Source organism: Salarias fasciatus, chromosome 10, assembly GCF_902148845.1.
Source record: "Salarias fasciatus chromosome 10, fSalaFa1.1, whole genome shotgun sequence".
Taxonomy (NCBI): domain Eukaryota; kingdom Metazoa; phylum Chordata; class Actinopteri; order Blenniiformes; family Blenniidae; genus Salarias; species Salarias fasciatus.
Window position 1 is genome coordinate 13,022,300 of NC_043754.1, and position 27,315 is coordinate 13,049,614.

General features: G+C 42.5%; 1 protein-coding gene across 1 annotated transcript; it reads left to right on the top strand.

The window, feature by feature from the left end:
* The first annotated feature begins 907 nt into the window (after positions 1-907).
* plac8l1 (PLAC8 like 1) lies at positions 908-4,327 on the top strand. The gene is made up of 4 exons (XM_030101006.1): positions 908-986; positions 1,312-1,511; positions 2,736-2,872; positions 3,191-4,327. Exons 1-4 carry the CDS (start codon positions 961-963, stop codon positions 3,320-3,322), a joined length of 495 nt encoding a protein of 164 aa, XP_029956866.1. The 5' UTR covers positions 908-960; the 3' UTR covers positions 3,323-4,327.
* Positions 4,328-27,315: the final 22,988 nt, after the last annotated feature.

Consider the following 27,315-nt stretch of genomic DNA (forward strand, 5'->3'; position numbering starts at 1 on the left):
TCAAACATGAGTCCATTATGTTCCAAGTATTTTGATGTTTTAGTGAGAGTAGTGGAACAGAAATTGTGAATATTCTCAGCATCAAAACCACTATGTCTGGTAAATAAGACTGGCTGCATGATTTCTGTTTTCAGTTGTCCAGAAATCTACAAACCCGCCGTGTTCGATTTTCACGCTGATGAAACAAGTAGCTGACATTTCCTCTTGAATTACAGGCAGTCTGCTGCTCGGTGCTGGCTCTCCGTGTTGTGCTGTGACCCTGCTCTCAGTGGACACAATATTAGCAGTTAATCTTATTGAAAGACTGATTTGATCCTCTGACGGTCTGGTCCACTCTGCTCCATGCATCGCTCCCCTCGCTTCTCCCTTTCTGTTTGTTTCTCTTTCCTCTCTCACATGAAAATATAAAAGTCATACAAGTCCCCTCTAAACATAAACATCAGGTATTGCGTCTAAAATACATCTGTCACTTCCCACGGTAAAGATCATTCTGTTGCCTCGAGGGAAAGAGTAGCATTTACAATACATCACACAAATATCAAGAGTCAAACAAACTGAGACTCGGTCCATCGTGTTTGTTCAAATGGGAGAATTTCTGTCATGCTGCGAGCAATTAGCCTGGTTGCTGCAAGATTTCCGGATCCAGAGATCTGCTGGCCCCCGTCCCATTAAGCCGATGCATTCATCCACATTATTATGCCAGACAGTGGTGTTAATGCACCCTGATGTGTATCTGCCCTTTCTGCGTTTGCTGAATTAGCAGGGTGCACGGCGAACGTCTCAGACAGAAGACAACTATGAGACTTATCTCTGTCACACAGCTTCTGGCCGAGCCATCTGACTGCTGGTTTATCTGCTCCGACACACACCCTCTCACTGGGAAAGTGTCACTCTGCCCCCTCCTCCACCTCCTCGCTCGTCTCCTCGTCTCATTGCTCTGGATGCCAGTGGCTCCGAGTCATGGAGGAGGCGGCAGTCACACACCAGTAAGTGTTTTTTGTCCCTACCAGAGCACATTGTCGTCACCTCAACACTGTTGAGCTGGCCAACAGCTCTTTTATCTTATCCTGCTTTCAAATGCTGCTGTTTGTTCATTTATGCCTCTCTGGTGAATGACAATACAAAAGAAACAGTTAAATTACAGAAGCGCTGTTCCCGAAGCTCCCTGTTTCTGCTTTTCCTGCTTATATAAAAAAAAAAAAATCCTTTACAGCAACTTTTTTAGATTACATTTGAGACCATTTTTAACTGCTAAGCAGTGGAAAATGTTTCATTTATTTCAAGATGAATGTTTGAACACTGTAATGTCAGACCAGGAGCGCCAGTCCTCCTGTTTCAAGACGAGGACGAGGGCGAAGTGACCTGGACCCAAAGCAGAAGTCCTGCCGTTGTGGACCCCGTACTCACACAGCCCGGCCTCGGCATCACCACGACCACCGTCACCACCATCACGCAAACGGGAGGCGGCTGGAGCACGGGCCTGTTTGATGTCTGCGAAGACCGGACGACATGTAACACAAACACACAAACCACACTTGGCGTTCTCGCTGAAGCACTGCTCTCATTCACACCCTGAGTGTTCCACTACGCAGATGACACTCGCTTATCTGTTGACGTTTTCTTGCAGCCATCTGTAAGATTAAGAATTTTTGAGCTGTCATGTCAAACTATAATGCACACTAAAATGTAAATATATATTTAGGTGATAAATAATCCAAAACAGGTCAGAAATACTGTATTTTTTTTCTCAAAAATCACAGGACATAAATGCAGTTCAGGAGTAAAGTTTTGCTCATCTATTCCTGTCATCGCTTAAACATCTTCTGATGATCGTATTCCCTTCCAGAGCTATTTTGAAAATCCCATAGATCATCCAGGTTTTTCTTTTAGCAGGGCTGATGTCGATCAGTGATGCCTGCCACATAACTCTATCTGCATCGAGTCCCATTACAACCGGATCCGTGGCGTTTTGTCTTGTGCGAAGGGACATCTTTTATACCACAGATTGCAAGGATCAGAGTAATATATCTTGCGGAGGTCGCATCGGCACTCTTGGCGATCCTAAAGGGACCTTGCTTTTCACTTCACACTATTCAACCACAGATCATTACTCAGCCCCCTTCCCTGCTGATGTAGCAGTCTTGCGAGTTCACTGGGCGGCTTTTCAACAGCCATCCGGAGCTCTTTCTGCCTGAATTGTACAGTTGGAGCACAGCATTCATCTCTGAATGGCACTCTGTGGAAAGTATTGTGTTTTTGAGTGTAAATGTTTCCCTCTGTGCACCAGGAGGCATCCAGAGTCAAACACCCACAGGCTACACAGCTTTTTAGCAGCTGCGCTTTAATACTCCTCTGTTGTCTCGTGGGCTCTGGGTGTCTGAATTCATCAGCGTTCACACTAGTCTTCTTCCAGTTTGTTGATCTCAGCTCGGTTTTCATAAAACCTCCAAAATCTGTGATGTTTTCCTTTAAAATAACACACTGAAGTTAATTACTCAGTTCATTTTTTTTTCCAAGATCATCAAGTATAGAATAGAGAGTTTAGTGACTCTCGCCGAAACAACAGAGGTTGATGAGAGAAAATGTTTCTTTAGAACACTTACTAGTTTCTCCAAAGTGAAGTGAAACACTCAGACAAAGATATTGATTCGTGTTTTAGTTGTGCAGATGGTAGAGGTATTCAGCGGGGAACAAACACGCCGGCCGCTCTGCGTTCTCTCTGTCTCTGCTTGCAGGTGTTGTCGGCGCTCTGATGCCGTGCTGTCTGGACCTCAGTCTCGCTCACCAGTATGGGGAAAGTGTGTGTACGCCTCTGCTGCCAGGCTCCACCTTTGCCATGCGGGTTGGGATCAGGGAGCGCTTCAAGATTCGGGTAAGTCTGTATTATGTACAAATGAACATTTGCCATTGGGATGTGAGCATGTGTCGCAGTTCCCTGAGCGCGAATTTTTATCCAACGACCCTGAAACAATGTGAATGTCGATTTAAAAAAGTATGCAGTAACTTGCAGTTGGCATTAACCAACAGAAAAATCATCATATGCTATTAGAAAGTAACACTTTTCCTCATTTCAGTTGAAATATGAGCTCAGAAACAGTCAACAAATCAAATCTAAAACTTTGTCCTTATTTTCACATGAAATGATTGGCACCACGTGTTCCTGTCTGTGTGTCTGCGTATGCGTTCACAGGGCAGTGTGTGTGAGGACTGGACCACGGTGTACTGCTGTTACCCTCTGGCTGTTTGTCAGATGATCAGGGAGATGAAGTGGAGGATGAAGACCCAAACCTATCACGTGTCCACTACCCTGGAATGCTCCTGAACAACCTCTGGACGCTAAATGAGACCTGATCGTGGAAACTACTACAGATGTGGTGACGGTGGCAGGAACTTGAACAGCTGTCCGATTGGAGTCAAAGTGACAAACAGCTCCGATGCAACACGTGTTTTCCTCTCTGCTTGGGGAATTCAGCAAAACTTTCTGACAGGTGCACGTTTCAACAAGGAGAACCAGTGAAATCTGGCATGATCCTCCTGTTGCAACCAAAGGTCTCCAGACACATTAAATCATGCAGTCCCCGTCAGACATGAAGGAAAGATGGTGCATGAGCACATAACTAGAAGAGTTCTGTCCTGCTTGAACAAGAACATTCAGTATGAAAGCCGACCACACGGGCCGCAGCGTAGCTCCGATTACAGTCTACAGTCCAAGTCAAGTTTGGTGAAAAGAAAAGCCAATTTCCATATTTCTGTTATTCTTTCATGCATGTATTCCCCGATCCAGCCCCAGGCATCACTTCTACTATTAATCCAGTCCTGATTGCTTTGGTTCCCTGAACCTGAAATGCCAGCCACAAAGAACGGATATGAAAATGTTATTTATACACAAAGAAGATGGGTCCTCAAAGGGCAAATCTGTAATTTACCTCTTACAGATGTTGCCCCCCTCCACCTGGCAGCTGCTCCAAATACAACAGGGACTGGGAGAAATTGCTTTGGTCTTTAAAAGGACTCCTCCATTTCAGTAAATTCAGATTTTGCTCTTATGTTTTTTAACTATCAGTATGACACTTAGTGATTGAAACTTCCTATCCATAAGAACTGAAATCTGTCTACTTGAATATTGGTTGGATTGACCGACCAGTTTACATCCCACTGTGGACTCTCAATTCTCACTCTGCACAAAAGACCTAAAAAAACCCCAAAATTCTTACTTGCTTCTGTGTATTCATGCACATCAAAGAAGAAATAAGAGCAAACAGACGAACATTTTGCAACTTCCAAATTCCCAGTCGAGCGAGAAAATCTTTAAAACATATGCTCAGAGTTTGCACTAATGCTTATGGGAAAACATCCTCAGCCATACTCGCTATAACAGGAATCATCCCACAAGGTTGAAACAGCTTGTTTCTGCATTTAGAACCATCACTTGTGCATTGTATATTACCTTTACATTCTTCGGACTGCCTCTACAGGAGTATTGCGTTTCACCTGCACGCTTGTTTCGTTCATGAATAAAATCCTCCTGCAGCTCTGCCTCTTCATGCCTATTGAAGGCTGTTATTGAGCAGGATCCGCCTCAAACAGACTTCCATTCAAGCACTGTGGTACAATCTCCCCATGCTACAACCGTGCTGATAACATTACCGCCTCAGCACCGGCAGCTCTCAGCTGGGCCGCGGAATTGGAAATCTATTTGCTTTGCAAATCAAACACACTTCTCCGAGCCGTCCTACAGAATCCTTCAAACTTTATCCATATTTAAACAGACTTTTTAAGCACCCATACACAAACCTATTAGCTTCTCCGAGCTTCTGTACTGCTCCTTTAACACCAGGGTTTGTCATTACAAGGGGCATTAAGCCATTCCCCCAAGTACCAATTTTCTAGTTTTGAAGGGTCAGTTTATGCAAAAGTACCGGTATCGTGCCTCTATTCTAATAAATTCCACTGCAACAACTTTTTTTTTTTTTTACATCTCAAATAAATTAACCAGTTATGTACTAATAGGTGTATTTTTATTTCCTCTGCTTGCTGCAGCGCCAGAGGCTAAATACCAGACACCCTCTATGTATAATGCTATAAAGATCTGCAGCACCGTAAGCTACAGCCTCCAGAATGACTATAAAGTTGAATCAATATCTACTTATAAAAGTCTCAGAGATAAATTTTACTATAATCTATGTGACGCTGGGATTTATTGTACAACTCTTTTGTTAGACTGCTTTACTTTCGACTGTTTTTTTACCTAATAAAACTGCAGCTGAGCATATGCTTTCACAGGCGGTTTGATTTAGCGCTTCTTTTATTAAACAGACCACAAAGTAGCAAATGATATCAGCCTCACTCTCACACTTCATCCCGAAACCCCTTTACCATGTCACCACCATCACTAAATCTCCAACAAACACACCTTCATGTCTTGGCCATTGGGGGTCAGTGTTGCCCCAGAACTGACAGAACTGTCTGGTTTTTATTTATTTATTTTTTTATTTTTCATTTTTTTATGATGTGCAGCTGCCCAGCAGGGTGAAATCAGTCTTAAGTGCTGGTGCGGGGTCAGAGTTTAGACCTCCGCAGCGGCGGTAGAGGTCAGGATTTGGAGGAGTGAAGCCCTTCCTTCAGTCAGCACTCGGACGGGGACCATAAAATGCCCCCCTCTGATGCCGTTTCCTGCTGCTTCAGCAGCGCCGTGACTTTCCCCCACAGACGCATCAGGTGTAGAGCACAGGCTGTTATCGACAACAGCCCCTCGGGGAGGACTGTGTGTGTGTGTGTGTGTGTGTGTGTGTGTGCGTGTGGGCAGATGGAAACACGTGTGCGATACGTGTCCGTGTATCTACAAATGGCTCCTGCCATGATTGTGCTCATTATGGGCTGTTAGTCGGACCGTGAAGCCGCCACTAGACCCGTAACGGCACACAGGGCCGGGGGAAAACCGGGTCCCGGTGGAGCGCTGTGGCCTTCACGTCTCTCCTCCAGCAGCCCGTTCCTCTTTGCTTTCTGCAATCTTTATCAACCCTAGCTTTATTTTTCACGATCTCACTGTTTCTTCTCAGCTTTCCTTCGCTGCTGTGCCTCTTCTTCTGTTTGCTTGTGTTTTTTTTTTTGAAAAAGAGACGAGGGTAAAGAGAAAGAGAGGTGTGGAGAGACCTGCCAAGCCGGAGCAGCCGTCCCCCTGGTGATACTTCTATCCAGGACAACAAGCACCACCTGGGGTTTACGTAACTCACATGCACTCACGTTTCTCTCTCTCTCTCTCTGTCTCTGTCTCTCTCTCTCTCTCTCTCTCTCTCTCCTCGTACCACTTTCTCTCTGATGCCCTTTTGTCTTCCCTCGGTCTCCCCCCGTTTTTCATCCTGCCTCTCCTCCTCTCATGCACGTTATCATGGTGGAGGTGGTCTTGGGAGGGAGGTGGGGGGCCATTCAGCCGCCGCTCAGCCTCCAGCGAGACGCCCGTGCAGCAGTCTGCGTCGTCTCCTCTTTGGTTCGGTTTGACTGTGATGACGGACGCTTTAGAATTCATTGGCGCCGCTCGGCTCCCACAGGCGAAGGAGGCGGCTGTGTAGATTTTATTTTTGTTTCGAAGACAAACAGGCGGAGGATTTCATTGTAGGAATGATTTGACTTGAAAAACCTCTGTCACACACAGGGATTATCATACTAGAGATTTGCCTGCTTTTGCTGTGTTTGCTCCTCAGCAGGACTGTATTCTTTGCTGAAGAATTCATCCTCAAATTCCTTGCATGACAAGAAATGGGAGGATCTCATTTTTTTTTTTTTTCCCTCATGAAATAAGCTGTTCGTCTTTTGAGGTTGTTGAACAGAGACTGCTGCCAGAACTCGCTCCAGCATTAATTAAAATAAACAAATATGGGTTGTGTTTACAAATTTGTCATGGATCACACTGAATGTTATGCTTGTCTTTAAGAAAAAAAATGAATGTTTTTGAACGCATTAAGCCAGCTGATAATGAATATGGTGACAACAATGGATTACTTAGATCCGTTTTGGAAATCCGGCGATATTTAATCGAACGGGAAAAGAAGAATTCAACGTCAGAAGCAAAAGAAATTGAATTAATGTCAGGTGGCAGATTTGGAGCTTAAGTAACATGAGACATCAGTGAATAGAATCTGGTTTCCTGCCACAGTTCTAAAACACGTGCACTAGCGTCGTCGTTTTTGTGTTTTTGTCTGAGAGAAGTTTCGCGCCTACATGGAAACGTTTTGAAAATGTGCATTCACACTGAAATGGCAGAAATGCTGAAAACAATGTGGTTTCTAAATAGAGCCACTAGTAGCTGCTGTTTGTTGTAATGAAACTACACACGCGCTCACAGAGCCTCACACTGTGTGTCAGGAGTCACTTTTTTTCAGTCTTTCAACTTCTTTTTGTAGAAAATATAATTTCCCAACTCTGCTACACTTGTATTTGATCACCTATACAGTTCTTCTACAGAAATCCAAACTTCAGGGCACCATTTTTTTTATTTTTTAGTGATTCACCTGAACATTTTGATGTGAGCTGAGGTTATGAAACGATACATTCCAGGCAACAGATGCCTCCTCCTGCTGCAACCGCTCGGCCGCCTCTCTGATTTCTTCCTGCGGACTTGGAGGACCCACATTGTGTGATGTTAGCGCAGAAAAACGAGTCTTCAACATCCGGCGGAAAACCCGAGGGGATAAACACTCCCTTTGAAGGTGTCTCGATGGCTTCTTTCTTGTGACAACTTCAAAGTGAATGTTTGGGTCACTCCTTCAGTTTGCTCCGAGGACTTCTCGCCAGTTCACTGTGCAGTGAGAAATCTGGACAACACACTTTCCCCTTTACTTTTAGGACCCGGAGGAACTATTTACCGTGGCTGCGGTGATCACGCGCAGGAGTGGAGTTTTCAAAATGTTGCATTCTCAGTGGCTCCGAGTTGTGTAAACAGACACCCGAAATGCAAGACGGTTTTGTGTTTTCACTTTAAAAACGTTGTTGTGAATGTTCATGGGGCTGTAGGGTCGCTGTGCCTTGTAGGAACTTCATCATTTTATTGTCTAGAGACTATAGATCTTAATGGGAAACGATAATAGGAACGAATGTCAGCAAACTAGGAAATTAGGCCGTGCAGTTTATTTAAAGATGAAAACATTCCAGATTTGTTTCTGATAAAAACTCAGTGATATAATTTTGGTAGTTCTCCACCCGGTATCACTCTCCTGAGGTTTTGTTATCTATTTATGCACTTCTGGCTTGGAATACCAGCATATTAACACTTATTCCACATCATTCATTAGTTACATCATGATGTTGTCTCATAAAAATTTCTGTTTCTTGACGATGAGCCCCGGCCAGGCTGTCATAAAGATTTCTGTTTTTTTTTTAAAGACGAGCTCCGGCTTTGCTGTCGCCTATCATCATCCTTTAGGCGGAGAAAACTCCTACAGGCCGTTTTCAGCCTGTCAGTAATGTCACATCAGTTTTTCTGCGCTGCACGTCTTCTTCATGTCTTTCTCAGTTTGCATGTGGCTAAAAATCATGTGACCTATTAGTGCATACAGTATGGATGTGTGTGTGTGGCGTGCCGCGCAGCTGACAGGGCGTGAAGAGTTTTTTTTCTTTTGCTGGCTGCCATGTGTTGCATAATGTTTTTTTTTTTTTTTTTTAAATCTCGATGCCACACTGACTTCCACAGTCTTGCCACTGATGTGGGTTGTTCTTTCATCTGCTGCATTCAAGTGTGTGTGTACACATGTGTTTGTATGTGTGTGATTAGTACATGTCAAAAGGCTGCCGTGCAGAGAGAATGTGTAGGTGTGTGCGCCGCGCAGGCAGTCGCAGCCATGCGGACAGGAAGAGTGAGCGGAGAATGAAGCCAAGTCAGGGAGAGTCATCGTCTTCTTCCCCACTTCGTACTTTCTCCCCCCCCCGCCGCCCTCCCTTCCCTCTGTCGCTGCTCGCATGCTGGACTTCACATGTGGACTGGAGGCATTTCACGTCTTAATTACAGACATATCAGCTGCCGCGTTCTGATAATTAAACTAGAAAAGGTTTTGACTCGTATCTGCAACATCTGGTGAAATAATAATCAGAAAAACAGGGAATCGGGAGTCTGCGCTATAACAGCCTGCAGTGTTCATCCTGATCACGACCATGAAACTATGACTCATATTAGTCATGTATTATTCCTTCTGCAAGCCATTGTCCTGTTGTAGGATAATGCATATAACGCTGGATTGAATAGTGAATAGGAATGATCTGCAGTGGAGTTAATCAGTACAGTATTCACATGTCAATGTGCCACATTCAGGATGTGGCATTGTCCGTGACATATGGGGCTTTTCTGAGCTTCCCACTCTTTCATCATGTTTTCCCTCAAGAAAAACAAGTTCAGTCTTTCCAGAATTAATTTTTCTGTTTATTTTCAATAGAAAAGCTCCTTTTACTTGAGGTCAGAATGCTGCAGCATTATTCCTCTTGCCGCTTTGTGGAAAAGCTACAAACATGGAATGGACAGGGGTTGTTGTTCCACCATTAAAGCCGGCGGTGGAGGAAGTTACGGAGCCGAATTGATTTCTCTCTCAAAACGAACAGCAGGCATGGCGGGGCCGGGCGTCGATGCCTTTGTGTTTCGTATTTCCAGAGAAATCGGACATGCTTTTTAAAATCACCAAGGTGCTTTTCTTCCTTTCTGTGGTTTGGACGAGTGTGAAGAAGTTAATCCGTTGTAATGAAGGGTCTCCGAAATGGCACGGCTCTCTGTGTAAAGCAGCCTTTAAACTCAATTAGCCCGGCGTGGAGCGAGGACGCGCCGGGTGACGGGCAGCAAAGTTTAACAAGCCACCTTTTTGCACTTTTAAAGGTGGGTTCACACACATTAAAACAAACTCTGGTGCTCATTGGCCGAATCCTAAATCTTGGTTTGTGCTCAACAAGTGAATGAGAGAAATTCTGTTTGCACCTCAACTGAAATCCATTTTCTGCACCGTCCAAAAACTTTTAGGAAAGGCGTCATTAAATGTATCTGATTTGAGCTCAAAGGCACTTTGAGGTGCTTTTAATGGTTATTAGCGATTCCATTCATGATCATTGAAAACTGAGGCAATGTTGTGTTGAGAAACATTACAGAAAATACATTTACAAAAAATGATTGACGAAGCAAACCAGTGTTGTCCAGTCCCTGTGGGCCGCTGTAGCTGTGACTCTTCCCTCTTCCTGACCCAGTGTTTCAGTTTTCACAGATTTGTTTCTGTTATTTAGGCTTTATCCGGTTAATGCCAGTGCAAAATGGCACAGTAGCAGCAGTCTCTTTTGTTCTTTGTGGCTGGCCCGCCACTATTTAGTTAGTTTGCTGGTTAAGACCCTGTTTACACGATGTTCCGAGTGAAACAGATGGCTGTTTTTTGGCTGAGTTGGCCTCGAGGTTCGACAAATAGATGCACCCTAGAAACAGATCAATGCTTTTGTTTCAGAAAACTTTTATGTTTACACAGCACCATTCTGAGTACAATGTTCATTTACACCGCAGAGGCAGAAACACAGAAAAGAATGCTTCCATCTTTCCGTCATAGCGGCTGTGTTTTGTAAAGACACCACATATGCTTTAAAAAGATGGACAGATACTTACATCACAATGAAAATATTAAAGACTTCATTCTAACAGTCTCTTTGTGTGACTCACAATTTATGAAGGAATCCCCCCCCCACCCAAAAAAAAAAAAAAAGCTTTCTGCGTCGATACATTTTGCTGTTCATTTCATTTGGGTTTGTATTTCTGGGCTTGCTCTTTATCAGCCTCGATAGTCTCCGCTGGTGGTTTCTGTTTGAGGCTCACCTAATTTGAAGACAGGTTTTAAAGTCCAATTATGCACAGCGGGAGCTGCTAAGTGAACGGGGGGAAGTGGAACTTGACAATTGCTGCGCGAACATGCACATAATAATCAGATTATCAGAGTGGGTACCACTCCAATTAGGATGTTTACATGGTTGGCCTGTTTCATTAATATTCCTCTTGGCGTGTGCCAACCTGTGTTTAATGGCTCACCATGGATCCTTGAAGTCATGTTAAAATATCTGAATGTCACATGAGCAGTTTGACCCCCTCAAACCTCATGTTTCTCTCATGATATCAAAACAGCTTTGCTTATGAGAAATTACTCCATAAACTGTTCATTGAGTTTAGTTTTGAGGAGTATTAACAAAACTGTGGTTCCTCACCACAGTGTCTTGCAGCACTTGAAGTGCAGGGTGTAAGCTGGTGGGTTTGAGAGTGTGTTCATAAATGATGAAACCCGATAAGGGACAGAGTGGTGTGTTCTGTCAAGCAGAACGTCGCGCACAACGTATTTCACAAAACGTAATTAAAGCTTTAATGAATTCCAGTTCGACTGAAGCCAAAATATACTTCATTTATTGACTAATTTACATACATAATATGCTTTCTCCTGTTGTCAGCTTTATGGCTGACAGTGTATTTGAGCATGGGATGTGTTTTTTTTTTTCCCCAGTCAAAAACTCATACTGAGTGAAGAAACCAGATTTAGTGCTTCTTCAAGGATTTTAAAGGATTTACCACGAGATCAGGCTGCAGCCTGCCTGTTCTCTGTTTTCTGGAATAGGGTCCTGCTGTGTTGATTCTTATTTCCACTGGGATGATAGTACAATTGGAACATAAGTCAATCAGCTTCCATATCCAAACACCCCCAAATTTAATTAGCAATGAAAAAAGTGCCTATGTGTGCTTATGTGTACACAGACAGATCACAGAACAGTGATCACGGTGCCAAATGCACTAGATTTCAATAGAATAAAGCATCAAAACAAGTAACTCTATGGAGCTCATTAAGACGCACACACAACAACAAGACTTTAGAGAGTGGATGTGTACGATCAAAAGCAGATTCCCACAATGTTAGAAATAAACACACACGCACACAGACGTATGGCACGACCCGTGGTCTCCTCATCGTGTGTTTCCTGACCCTCTCACCTCTAAAACCACATCTTGAGCCTTAAAAACGTGCAAAACCTGGGTGGAGGCCAGCGTTTCTGTCATCATACGGACCCTGCAAAGTGAAAAGAAGTAGAACACATGAAGAGGAAGGCCTGGTGAACACACTGCTTTCTAGGGATTCTGACTCACACTCATCCCCTGCAGAATTGTTGAGTCAGCGTAATTCTTTCCACACCGAACCCTCGTCAAAGCTTAAGAAAAGTCTTCATTGAAAAATTCTTTAGATCTCCTTGTGGGATCTCAACTTCTATCCACATTTGGGCCCCGGAGGTCACGGAGCAATCCGCTGTGGTCACCAGCATGGAGGAACAGCATGCAATGTTTCCATGGCTTACAGTCATTTTCTGCAGACTGACTCTTACTAAATTCTGCTTTAGATTGCTGCACTATTGTGTTTATGAGAGACCTTAATTCTTGTCCTCACAGAGACAGGAGTCTGGGTGCAGGTGCCGGGTTGACGATTTCAATACAAGAACAAGAGCTTCTGATAGGCTTTGCTTTGTAAACATGCTTGTTGTGACTATACAGAGCACTGCAGTGCAAAACAGTGCTGTAATATTATGTAATGCTTTTCATTAAAAGCTGTTCTGACAAACATGAAGAGGTCACTCGCAATGACCTCCAGCTGCTTTATTTCCATCTGCAGTCCATCTATAAGCCCGCCATGTGAATCTGTTTTTACACAAGCAGACTGCGTATACAGAACAAATCGCACCGCTCTTCAATCATCTCTGGCACAAACTGCTGAAGAACGTGTGAATGAAATACCTCTTTTGCTTTCCTTGTGACTCAAGAAAAAAACATTCCCTTGCTTATCTGTTCAGGGTTAAGGTAAATTTCCCGCCACCTACATATACTCCTAAGCTGATTAATCCTTGAAAAACGATAAAGCTAAAATGTGTCTCTGTGTGAGCAAGAGAGAGAGGGAGAGAGAGGAGGAAAGAGCAGAATGGTGATAGCAGGATGCTAGCCCCGACCAGTAAATGGATTACCTTATCTCATACCTCGAGATGAGCGTGTGTTTGCTTGTCACAATTGTCATTTAGAGATATGACGACAGAGGTTTTCCAACAGTTGGTGGGTTTCTTGAAGCATCTCTCCTTCATTGGTTCACTCTGTTTTCTCTGTCAGATGATTAGTTGCTTTTATGCTGCTGTTGTTTTCTTAAAGACAATCAGCTCTTCCTATTGCCTCCAATACTGATGTATTTCTAATGGCTGTTTTGCACATTAGATTTTAATTAGTTTGGATTTTTTTTAAAATATATATCACAAATAAAATCACACATTATAGTCAAGACTGAACTGTCAAAATAAAAAGAAGCCACATTTAATAATTAGTTATTATTGAACAGGGCAACACTTTATAATAACTTTTATAACTAGTTAATAGATCATTAGTGAACTGTCAATTCATGAATTATTAACGACTAGTTAAGTATTGTTAACAGTCTGTTAAGGATTCATAACTATGCCTTACAGATAGTAGATAATATGTAAACCGATAGTTTATGAATTGAAAATGACTTTTTAAATAACAGTTAACAGTTTCTTAATGATTTATATCTTGGCCTTATAAGACAGTCAATACGTAACTGACAAGCTGTTAATGAGCTATAAATGACTAGTTAGTTGTATGTTAATGGTTTATAACTATAAACCATTTATATATTTATATATGTTATTGGTACGTTATTCTATAGCAACTATTCCACAAAACAATAATTACAGACTTTGAGTTGAGTTGGTCGTGTTAACACTGGATGTAGACATTCTTGCTGAACTGTTTACATTTTAAGCTCTTTATTTATATCCCAAAACTTTGCTGAAATGCTGCAACTCATCCTGATTTGACACACCTCACTAACCTTAAAACACTGAAGCCAGCACTGAAGATAATGTGCAACTACTGAGAGCTCAATTTCCCTCTGTGAGTCGTTTAATCAAAACATAGTCTGCAGAGTGTGAACAAGTACGGCGAGACTATAAATAAACCAGAACCAAACTGTCTGTCTTTCTTCAAACGCAGCCCGGGCTGGGATCGCGCAAGCGTGTCCAATCTAGAGTGCCTTGGCGATGCAAACATCTTTTGAGGACGACGTGTCAGTCAAACGAACAAGAAAACAATAAAGAGCGATGAAGCATGGAGGAGGCCGACTGGTTGAGGTGCCACTTCGCTCAGAAGACACACGCACCAAAGTGGCGAACGGCACATGAAGAAATTACTGTTTAGCACTTTAAATGTGCATTTACTGAATCAGTACAGCCTAAAAGATCTGATTAAATTAATAGGTTAAAGTTCACCGAATGAAGATGAACTCCAGAGGTGCTGAGAGATGGAAATATCAAGCAAATAGAGAGGAGATGGTGTAAAAAGAGGTAGGGACAGGTGTTGAGATAAAAAAAAAAAAAAGAATATTTAAACACAATAAACTGAAGAGGAAGGAAAAAAAAAAGAAACGAATCACACTTCAAGTGGGAGATTGACTGCGGGAGATTGTAGCCACAATGAAGACGAGGGAGTGAGGTACACAGTGGCAACAGGGATTCAATTACAGAGTATTGTTCTGACTCCCACTCCCTGGGACACCAGCAAACATCACTCTGTCAGTGGCAACAGCAGGGTGGGATGACTCTGTGTGTGTGTGTGTGAGTGTGGGGATGCAACATGAGTGTGAAAGCTTTGCTGGTAACTTTGCAGCTGATGTGAGTGCGGCCTGCGGCAAAACCTGTAGGAATAAATGGCAATCACCATCACCAGGAAAACATCTGCATCAGTCATTCTTTCATTAGCACAGCGGGGGATAGAAGGAGACAAATAAAGGACAGAAAACTGACAAGGGAACGCGAGAATAGGCAGGAAGAAAGATCACGATAAAAATAGCGAGGGGGGGGGGGAGAGATGCAATCAAAGGAAGACAAATATTTTTGTAAGAGAGATAAGATGGAAAGGAGAACGGAGCAGCAGTATGTCCATGTGCCTGAAGAGGGGAGAAAGTTGACATTTCAAAGATGCCATGCAAGTGGAACAACGAACAAGAAAGAACAACAAAAAAGAGAAGGAAAGGCACAGAGGAGGAGAAGCGGAGTGAAAACAAATGCTGGGGAAAAAACAAGTGACAGCCAAAGTGCATGGAGCTCCTCGGATGCTCTGAATGACAGGCAGGAAGGTGGAAACATTCAAGGAACTGGTATTTTTGCATCGTAGAGCTCGATGTGATTATAACAGTAGCTCCAGTGTTGAGGAGCGTGTGGACTTTTGTTTCCTCTACTTGGAATTCCACAAGGTGCCTTAACAAGTTTCTTCCCATCTTCTTAATGAGGCCGCATGAAGACAAACTGCTTTGTTTTGCTCATTCAAAGCACACGGGCCAAAGGGCGTCGCACAAGGGCATTGGACTGTGTCCCAGACCATCCCTGCCATTTAGGCCGGAAGACCAACTGGAAGCAAGCTGCACTTTGCCGCACTGCTTTCATGCAGTGAAATATGACAGACAGCAGAGGAGAGGGATGCGCTCTGCAGAGGGAGCAGATCTGCACACCGCCGATGACCACAAACCAACTGCGACTGTGCGACAGCTCGCAGGCCCAAAGTGGAAAAACACCTTTCACCCAGTGGCACAGTCATCACAGGTGAAATAGGCCGCTCGCTGCTGTTATTGCAGAGAAGATTACAGTAAATTTTGCTGATCATGATCGCAGACTTTATTACTCAATGATACAGAAACACTCCATCCATCCGGTATAGATACTTTACGATCAGTTCAAGCTTGAAAAGCTGTTAAGGTGTCAGTAATTGACCCAAATTTTGAGGTTCAGATGACTGTTTTTGTGCAAATAAAGACAGAAAAATACACATATTGATACGTATATCTGCCCTTGCAGACCAGCACTGCCTTCACACGTTCTGTGACAAATACACAGAAAGAATGTGACACTGAAACGTTCAAGGTCTATTTTCCACGGGAGACAACCATGCTAAAGTTATGGATTTTGTCCTACAACTGCAAGGCTTTCTAGACTAATGCTCCCATGAACTGCCCTGTGCTTCTATTTCTTACAATGAGACTACCCCCTTTCCCTTCCTGCTACGTGACTGTAACAGTAAGCTGACGGACGTAACCACAGACGGAGGGTGAAGAATAAGAAATGGAGTCGATGAAAGGTCAAGGAATAAGATAAAGTGAGGACGAGGGGGTGATTACGAGGAGGGCCTCTGTTTAATATGCAATGTTTACATTGTCGCGATCGGAGGGCAGAGTTAGCATTCAGCTAATGTCAATGAACGAAATTTACACCACAGAGAAAAAGTTAAAAAGCAAGAAATTCAGATACTTTAGTTGAACTGTTTAGTTAAATAAGTGATGTGAGGATCCACATAGTTGTGCAGGCTGGTTATAATTTACACCCTGTTAGGATGGAGACGGCCATACAAGGTCACGCGGTCATTCAAATGGGCAGTAAAATCAATATCTTCAAATAGTGCCTTTCAAAAAGCTCTGTCCTTGGGTATTCTTATCTGCTCTCATCCTCCTTGAACATGATCACATCCCTGCAGCAGTAACCCTGATTAGCCCTTGAGAAGTAAATCTGCATGTTTAAAGCTACGCAGGCTGAAATTGTCTGAAGGAGCAGGTCACATGCTCCTGTCTCAGTTCATCTCTGGTGAACAAGCTAATGCATTTTAATTCTTTTTGTTACATTTATCTTTTCCTCGCCTTTTAGTTTTCTTTTTTAGCCAAATTGGTTGAAGGTGTGCTTAAAATAAGACTTTTTTTTTTTTAATCTTGGTTTATTGACCCTTTTGGACGTTAACTGAGCTGACCTACAATCAATGCAAAATGTATACATTTCAAAATCCGATCAATTCTCAGAGGAATAAACAAGACCGGATGTGTAACAGGACTGAAGGAACCAGAATTTGAAAAAAAAGAGAGAAAAAGAAGATCTGGGAGCTAAAAGTTTTGGTGGCATGGCAAGTTAAAGGTACAATTTGTTTCAGCAGCCAAGGCCACCAATATGACAAATTTAGGAGCAGAAACCTGTTTGTGGATAATGGCACAATCTATCACCTTTGCACCCTTTTTCTCTTCTCTCTCTCTGTCTCTCTCTCTCTCTCTCTCTCTCTCTCTCACACACCCTCCTATATGAGCCATATCTTGGAAATAGTTTGAATGAAATAAGCATTCAGACGAGATCGGAATGGAAATGCATTTTCTTAGAGTTGCAGATAAGCTGCCATGATAATATGTTTTGACTTGATTTGTGATTTCAATTCATTTAAAATGTCTTTAAATCTGAACGCTTGCACAGCTGAATCAGGGGTCGTCAGACCCATCCGACACACACAGTTTACCACTGACTTTTTCCTCTATACATGAATTATTTGACCACAGTAAATTTATATGAGCCTCTACTGTTTACATAAATTTCATTCCTTCAGAAAATTCACAGATTAGATGGATCACACACAGATCCAATTTTCATTTTTTCACTGCCTGTATGAAATAATTTCTTTATTTCTATCGGCAGCAAAAGTGTTCCTCAGTTGACGAGCAATGTCTGTCCTCTTCTGCGCAAAAGCCCGGCCGGCTGTGAAAAAGAGAAACAATATCCTCTGATTAGCACATTAATGCAACTAATAAAATGTTGCGAGGGTTATATTTGATAGCTGCAATTTGCAGAACACTACCTTGGTGTGATTAGAGTGTAGTTTCAGAGACGGATGTCCTGTCAAAATGTAACCATTGAGCAAAATGTGCAGAACCACATAAATTATTATTATGCATGTTATTAAAGCAAAGACAATTTTCTCGCTCCCTTTGTACGCGACCAAAGATAACCTACATTTCCCTCCTGTCCAATAGACCGCCTTGTTCTTCTTCATTATCAAAATCTCTTTTCCCTCATTTCTCCCCGACTCCCTCATCCACACTTAGTCCGTCACTCCGGCTTCGCGTCATCCTCTATCTGCACTCTGTAATCACGGGGACGACCGTGTGTAATTAAAGCTACTCGCACAGGAGAGCGGTTGGTGTCGCGCACGGCCCGAGATCAGGACGGGCTCGGCTTTTGTATGAGAGGACTGAGAGTATCAAATAAACGGGATGTCTCAGTCAGAGGCGGAGGCAGAGCGGCTGCGTGTTACTCAGAGTGTAAAAGAGACGGAACGCATGGAGCGAGAGAGGGAGGAGAACAGAGAGAGAGAGAGAGAGAGACCTGCGGGATGCGACAGTGTGACAGGCGAATCAGGCTTAGAGGGAGGAGAGGAGAGAGGGTTCAGGGGCTGATGGGAGGAGGAGAAGGAGGAGAGAAGAAATGGAGGTCAAGGTGGGGGAGGTGGTGATGAGTGGGAAAAGAGTTTGGAGGAGGGGGAAAAAAAAAAAGAAAAGAAAGAAAAGTCATCCGCCATGGTCTTCTCGCAACTCTGCCGAGCCCAGTGCTGTCAAAATCTATCAGTGGACTGGAAAGATGATAAACAGGAACCCGTCTCCACAGAGAAGAGTGTCAAGAAATGCACACAAAGGATCAAGTGTCAGCGCTACACACTTAAACACAAGCTTTAAAACCGCTACATATTTATTTAATATAATATTTTTCTCCTGGCGCTCCGTCGCTCGTTCCCTATGTTTTCCAGGGTGACTGACTGTCCTGCTTGTTTGAGGCATCTTCCTGCTCCAGTGCTCCTCATTCAATAGAACTGGTCATTTACAGGTTTGTGCAGAGCTTGGTGATGGCCTGTTTAATAGAAATAGATTTATCGAAGTAAAACAAATGCTAAAAAAACTTGCAGGAAATTAGGGCCGAGCAATGGCTCATTGCATTGGATGGTTTTATACACACTCCTCAGAAGTTATGCATAACTTTGTCTCTTGCATTTATCGATCCACGCTGTTATGACACTGAGACAGTCAAGGAATGAACAGCTGAGTTGGCTGAGTGGGACGTCTTCCTCGCCTTCCCCCGTCTTTCCACGATCATATGTCCACGTGTCCTTGTGCAGGACAATAAACCCCAAGTCGCTGCACATTAAGGTCAAGCACGTTGTTTGTACATCATGACTGTTGGTGTTTGAGAGAGCGAGTGAATGTAAGTAGAAAGAGTTCAGGTTCCGTTGCGTGTTAGGTGTGTAGAGCCGGTGTCCACGACGGTCGATGTTCAACATGTTTCAGATGTCTCAGGTGGTTAAAAGCAGCATAATCAGGCTTTCTGCAGGGCTTCATGACGACACGGTTATGAAATTCAGATGAGTTCAAGCAGCATCACTTTGAAAGCACGCGGGATTTCTCCCTCCAGGACCAGGATTTTCAGTATTAACCTTGTCATCTCGGTTGCTCACTTGAACACAGTGACATAAAAACAATGTTGTTTCATGTTGAAACAACGAGCCAAAAGCCTTTTACATATTGACACTTCTCGGGGTATATCATTTGGAGTAATCTGAAGGTGAAGACGGACAGCCACTTTCATCATGACTCCCTGATATAGAAACTAGAAAATTAAAAAAATCAACAGAACAAGATTTAAACTTCATCCTGAAAAAACAAAATAAACAGCAGAAATGTACGGTATATATTTTTTCCTCATGTTTAATTACAGTGCAACACCTTTTTCCTCACTTTGCAGTAGTTTTTGCTTAGACAATCGGGGGTAAGGGTCCTTCGTAAGCTCGCAGTGAGGAGATAATAACAGTTTTCTCAAACAAAAGGAGCCACAGTGTGTTTTTGCTGAAACTGAGGCTGGATGAGCAAAGTCTTCATGTGAATGATCAAAGAAATTCTCCACCAGACTGACTGTGGGCAAAAAATTTTGATCTGCATGTTAAAATGCACTTTTTTCTTGAATTGATTTCGGTAGTTTGTGAAGACCAGTGTCTGATCTTTTGCCTAAATCACTACCAGAATACTGACCGTGTCAATTTGCACGCATCGCACAAACACAATGAAGCACAGAATCGTGATATTTGTTTCATTTAGTTGCTATATATTCTCATGCTGAGGATGTTCCAGTTATAGAACACTGTCAAAGTGCCGCACAGGATTATTTTCATATTGCCAACATTCATTTAGCTGGCAAGCAGGAACTTTTTAATTGCTCATGCACCAGTGTGTTTTCTGGCACAGCGAAACTTGTTTTGTTGTCGCTGTTGTTGCATTGTTGTTCGTCGCTGAATCATTTTATTCAAATGTGCTTTTGTGCATGTGTATGCAGTAATATCTCGTCTTTTTTTTTTTTTTTTTTAGCTTATCACGCAGGATTCAGGAGGAGATGGTCAGGCTGTGACGAGGGTGTGTGTCGAGAGACAATAGAGCCACCCAAGAGGTGGTAAGCTGCTTTTTGTTGTATGGGAAATAAATACAAAAACATGAGCTGCGCGAACGGGAGGAAGTGTCACACACATGCACACAGAAAGTCTTCTTCAGAGACTGCAAACTGTTTGCCTCGCTGCTCGCTCCTCCAACCAGCCAAGCGTTCGAGTTCGAAGCAGAAGTGCCTCTTCTGCACTGCGTCAACAATTGAAAATTTCACCATACAGATGTTAATTACTGACAAACATCATTACAGGAATCACAAGACAATGTAATAATAAATAAAACATCAGATGGCAATTATAATATTCATCATGTTGCATCCCTATTTTGTTATCTATTATCTGGTTCACTGATCAGCCTCAGGCCCACAGTCCACATCCAGCCCTGGATGAAATCTTTACTGGCATCCCTTGCAAGCCTCTTCAGATCGTATCCTTTTTCAGATAATAAGAAAAAAAATGCGAATTTGGCTTTCTTCTTTAAACCCACAACATGGGCATTTATTCAACTTGCAACTTGGGACCCATTTAAACATGTAAACATGAACCTTCTGAAATGAAAATGCAGAACAACAAACAAACAAACAAACAAACAAAACAGGAGTATTTTCACTTGAACCTTTGTTTAAATGCAACCTTGAATATATGCTGGAGACAAAAATAGATATGAAAAGCAAAATTAAATACTATTATTAACCTTGAAGCTTGACATGCGGCCCCTGGCAACTTGCCATTTTTTTTTAAACGTGGCCCTACTCCCATTCAGAGTGTCTCTTGTTTTTCTACCATATTTAGCAAAATGATATCCTGCACTCAGGATTATGCAGCAGGAATAACCATATATGTCTGGTTTGACATACACACGAGGTGATACTTGTTATTTTGTTATTTCTCCCTCATGACCCAGCTACTGTACGTGATCAGGGGTACGCTGGGAAATAAATTCAGCTCGGGACTTATCGAGTGTGTGTAGCCCTCGGGGAAGGTAGTGTGAGAATCGTGCATGGGGGGCGGGCGGTGGAGGTGAAAGAGCGAGGCCGGACCTGGAACAAGCATCCAGCATGATATCAAGTGCACCCAGAATGAGAAGCAAGCAGACACACCAGGGCTGGTGTAAACTTTTTGGGCTGCCTTTTTTTTTTGTTTTTTGTTTTTTTTTGTTTACCATCCACTGGAGCGAGAGCAATCTGGGATTTTGTCCCCAGTGTTCTCGAAAGCCCCGCGGACCAGTGTGGCATCATGTCAGTATAAACAGTGATATCCCTCCAAAGGTCATCAGTGTGTAATTGTTTAGATCCCGTAACAGTCAACAGGATTAGGTTGATTGCATTTCCATCTCAGTTGATTCGGAACCAGTTGGTGATGCAGATGCAGCTTTCTGATTTTTATTTTCCCCCTCGACTTTTCCTGAAATAATAATAATAAAAATGTGTGCAGGGAGATTTTTGTCACTGAGGGGAAAAGTAAGCTCTGAACAAGCGGCCTGCAGAGCGAGCACTATGAGTTTTCCTGAAATGAATATGGAAATGTGTGACAGGTTGAGGCAGGGCGTTCGAGTGAATGCACGGAGTGCAGAGCCCGAGCCACGGGCTCTTTACACCGTTTTTAGTCCAATTATAATGCTGAGTGTGGAAACGGGGAGAAAGAGCGACTGGAATAGACAGAAAAGATGGAAAAACAAATGTGACACTTCAAGGAATTTAAACTGTATAATCACAAAGTACATATCCACAGCTTTGCAGACTTGCTTATGTGCACATTGTGTGAAAGCAGAGAGAAAAATATCTGCAAAAACCCTGAAGAGTTTATCATCTAAGTTAATTAATTTCTGACGTTTAATTCAACATTCCTTGTGTAACACTTGGATTGCTCATTGGGAGATGGCAGTTGCACCAGATGCTCACAGAAACACAACCTATCTGTTACAGTTGTTTTTGTGCAGTTTTTTTGTACTTTTTTTCTTTGTTTCTTTTGGTTTTTTCTTTGAATGTGTGTTTTCGTTGTGCTTTGGCAGAGGCAAAAGCAATCAATTGCAGTTTGATTTTCTCTGCTGACATGATGTCTATCGGTCAAAAGGTTTGTAAATGCAGATGTCTGTTCTGGTTCCTCATATTTATTAGTGTTTGACATTAATTCAGATTCTCATTTTTTTTCTTTTCTTTTCTTTTTTTTTGTGCCTCTATCGCCTTCATTTTGGATTAAGTGTTGTCTGTTTATGGGGTTTCACTCCGGAGTAAACTCCCTCTTCTCAAGTGACATCTGCCACCACTGTGTCTCTCTTTGCAGTGCAGCCAGATCCCCTTGAAATGAAAGGCTTCTCTAAAGCCAAGCCAGACATTAGATGGAGACTGAGGCAGTCAAATGCTGTCACAGTTTCCTCCGCTACTTCAGCTATTTTTGGAAACAAACAAATAAACAACAAAACGCTGCTTTCTGGCAGAGATTAAAACGAAATGCTACGTGGCATTGAGTCGGGGACCAAACAATGTAGTTTTGGAAAAATAGGTGAAAAAAAGAAGAATAACAACAAGAGGTCACGTTTAATTTTGGAATAGATTCTGTGTTTGGCTGATTATCGTGTCTTCCGTGACAGACGCGTTTGCATGCTTTACTCTAGAACGCTGACTTTTTCTTCTGTTATGTTTCTCTGTGTGATTCTCTTTATCAGCAAACTCCATGCATTCAACAAAAATCAGCCAGATGCATTTATTCCTTTTTTTTTTTTTTTTTTTTTTTTTTTTTTAATCATTGCTGGTAACTCCAACCAGTGCTGTTTACTTCTGAAGCCCTGCAGACATGTGAACGCACTGGATCATGCTCATGCCAACATAGAGGGGTGTTCAGACACTCAGACTATTTCTTTGTGTTCTCATAACCAGCCTGTGAATGAAACAACTGCAGGTGACTGGATGTTACCGCTGAACTTGTTTGAAGGAGCAGATCGTCAGAACTATACTTCCTTCCCTCACAAGCATTTACCTCCATCCTCAGAGAAGCCCACTCATCTCCAGGCCAAGCTGTCCTCCAGAGGTTTAAAACTCCTCCCTTCCAAGCTCCCTCTTACTCAACTGTCTCCCATTTCACTGCACTTGTTTATGTAAGTGTGTATATATATTTTTTCGTTTGTGTATATTCACTTTGTAAGATATTCACTGCAGGCACTGCAGAACTGAGAAACAATACAATACAGACATTGACTTTCAAGGGTTGTTTTTATTGCTACATGTTGGTAGAGCAGTCCGTCTCCATGTATTTGATAAGCTACACAATGTTCACATATTCCTTATCAGATGTACCTTTTTCATCATTTAAAGTCAATATCTGATTAAATTTAACTTTTCTAGGCAGTTTGAGAGACATGTCGATTCTGAGTGTTTCACATTTAAATTATTCTGAAAATCAGTATATCACAACTCAACTGGTCCACAGAAACAGTGACATTTAATTCCTGCATTTAACATTGCGTGATCCTTTCTTATGCTAATATGACAGGTTTGCCTATTTTAGGTTTGCCTGATACATTCAAGCAGGTGACAGCTGAGCAGGAGTTTGAAATAGGACACTAAAAATAATCCCCCTCGTGTCTGAACCATATCTATCATTTGCAACTTACCTTTGCTTCTTTTTGGAAACTTCTGTTGAATTCATTATAATACAAGCTGATTTTCTTTTTAGCACGTCAGGAGTCGTGCTCGATGCTTTTGCCACTGAGTTACTTCAGGAAACCACTTATAATGCTTCTGACAGCTCAGACTGTCCATCTTGATTTTGACTTCATCATGTTGCTTCCTCATGCACTGATGGAATGTGCATCTCCTTCACCGTTCACTTCTGGAGGAGGATAACATTTACGTACTGATTTTTGGAAAAGGATTGAAAGCTCTCCCTTAATACAGGTATTCAGGAAAAGAAGTCTACAATCATCAGTATCCAAACCCTTCTCACTCATTTCCTAAAATGGGAGGTATTCTCAGGCCAATCTGTTCAAAATGTTCCATGTACAAATTATCTCTAATGATCCCACTGCTCCTTCAGTCAGTCTTTAACAAATACCCAGAATGATCATGACCCTTAATGTTTTCAGCCATGCTACGGGCAAAGCTCTATTAGATAAATTACCATGAAATTGTACAGACACTTATTGTTCCCAAAGGATGGTTTCTAATTACTCTAGAAATCCTGTGATTTTATCTCTTACACTACCAGCAGGTTGCCTTTTTTTTGTTTGTTTTGCCTTTCAGTAAAATATATCGATGGGTGTCAAGTATAAGAACCAGATTTCACGTCCACACAAGATGCATTTGAAGGGTCCTTTGATGTAAACCCCGCCACGAGTTCTGCATTTGTTACTTTTGATGTAAACATCATTGCCCCCTTCAGAACTAATTTTCTATCTCATTTGGACTCCAATGACTTTTTTTTTCCCAGAGCCAACATCAAGAAGAGAGAAAAGTTCATTCACCTGCAAAACTGATGCCATCTCTTTCAGCCTCGGCTGCTCTCACTGTAGTTGCATCCTGACTTTCATATAGGAACAATAATCACCTGACCTTGTCCTTCTGGACACCATGAACTCATGATTCAATCCGAAGGTTACACTAACTCTTAGCAGGCCCATTTTTCCAACCAGGCTGGAAACAGACACAAAAGGTTTTGATCTGATGACAGTTTCCTTTATTGTTTATTTATTTAAAAGGTAGAAGCAGACTTCATCGATAAACCTCTCCAACATATTTTTAACCTTACCTTTGCTGCAGTTTGGATCGTTTACCATGCCTGCAATTTGGAAGATTGCTCCAGTCCTCCCGCTTAAAAAAACGGGGGGGGGGGGGGGGGGGGATTATGTCAGAGGTGCTCGAAAGGTTGATAAATGATCAATTGAAGGATTTTCACCATTCTCTCTCCATATCAATCTAGTTTCAGGAAACAGCACAGTATGATTACAGCCTCCCTGAAAGTCACAAACAATCTAATAGAGCGGCTAGATGACAGAAAAAATTCAGCACAGCCCTCGTTGTTGACCTCTGCAAGGCCTTTGACACTGTGGACTATTCTGCATTAATACAACGGTTTTCAGATATTGGTTTGTCAAATCAAGCAGTTGGCTGGTTTGCTAAATATTTGTCAGACACAATGCAATGTGTGCATGTTGATGGTAATACTTCTACATTGTTAAATGGATTTTCTGGTGTGCCCGTGGGCTCTGTTTTGGGCCCAGTCTTGTTCAGCATTTACATGAATATACACTTGGCAGAAACAACCCTTATGCCAAATTCCATTTTTATGCTGACGATACAGTCATCTACCATTGCAGCTCCACTTTTGTTGAGGCCCTGGGCTACATGCATAACCTTGTGGAACTTCAGCTTTTAGATTTGAAACTTGTTTCAAATGTTTCTAAAAACAAATAAATGATCTTCTTAAATGGGATGAAGATCCCAGAGCCTCCCCACCCAAATGTATTCTCCTTACAAGGGAATGCAGCTGATGCAGTACCTTCTGATTGACGATTATCTTTCCCTTAGCTCTCACAAGGAGTGCCTGAACAAAAAATTGAAACTGAAAGTGGGGTTCTTTTATCGACACAGGACATGTTTTACTTTTGCAGTCAGGAAAAAGTTAGTTGTTGCCACCTTCCTTTCTGTCTTGGATTATGGTGACCTTCTTCATATGAACCCTCCTACAAAATATCTGCAATCACTGGACTCTGGAGCTCTGAGGTTTGTAACAATCTGCCAAGCACTCGCTCACCATTGTACCTTATATAGCAGAGTTGAGTGGCCTTCACTGACTGCATGCCGTTCACATTGGCACACTCGTATATAAAGCCATCTTTGGCCTACTTCCACAATATTTATACGGCTATATTACAGGAACCCAGAGCACTTATTCCATACACTTTAAACAGCCACTATTTATTAAAAGTCCCTAAAGTTTGCAATGAATTCAGCAAGCACTTCTTTATGTACTCTGCACCTGCTGCCTGGAATTCACTCCAGAAAACTTTGAACCTGAAGGAATTAGTCTCTCTTTGAACATTCAAAAACCTTGTTGGGAAACTGGACATGGTATTGGAGCGGCCGTGGGGGCTGCTGGGGGTTGCTGCCCCAATTGACTGTGTGCCGGGCGCCGCAAGGCATTATGGGTGGGGATTGTTTGGGCCGTTTCGGGCCATGTTTCATGTTTAATTGAGCTTATTTGTGCTCCCTTTATTTATGGTTGTGTTTACTAATTGTGTTATGATGTGCTGCTGCCATTTTTCTGTTCCTTGTGTTAAGTTTCGTTTATGTCCTGTCAGACTGGGAGTTAGAGGGGTAGCCAGGGGAGTGGCCTGGCCTGCGTGCCCTGGTGTTTTGAAATCTAAAGACCTCTCGTCATTCTGCCTCAAGTTGCTGCTCCAGTGACACAATATCTTATTGTACTTGCCTCTGCTTTACATGATAGCCTCATTATTTGACTTTATCATTCTGATCTATCTGTATTTGTGTTTTTGTCTTGTCTGATTTGTATTTTATATGACCTCTGCACTGTATGCCCTAATACTACAAACACTGTTAAACGCCGTGTTTCCACCGGACGCGTTAAACATGAATGCATTTGCACGACAAATGAAATCGCGCCGCACTAGATGTGCTAGTGTTATCGCTGGTGTGTGAATTCATTCGTGCGACAAAATCGAGCCGCGCTAGATGCTCGAGTTTTATTGCTGGTATAAATATGCAAAACAAAACATCCTGCGGAAACGTGACACCCCTCCTCATCGCCGTCTTCTGTACAGCAGCAGTGGGCAGGATTCTTCTGATGTTTGTCCCACAGTCCTGTGTGCACCCGGCTGTGTGTGTGTGTGTGTGTGTGCATACTGGTCGATGGTGCGCTTTTTGCTCTTTTTTGTTTGTATGACTGTTTTTACTGTTCAGCACTTCAGCGAGCGTTGTTTTTATGAATATGAAAAGTGCTTTTACAAATGAAGATTGAGATTGAGATGGCTCCAACCACCACCA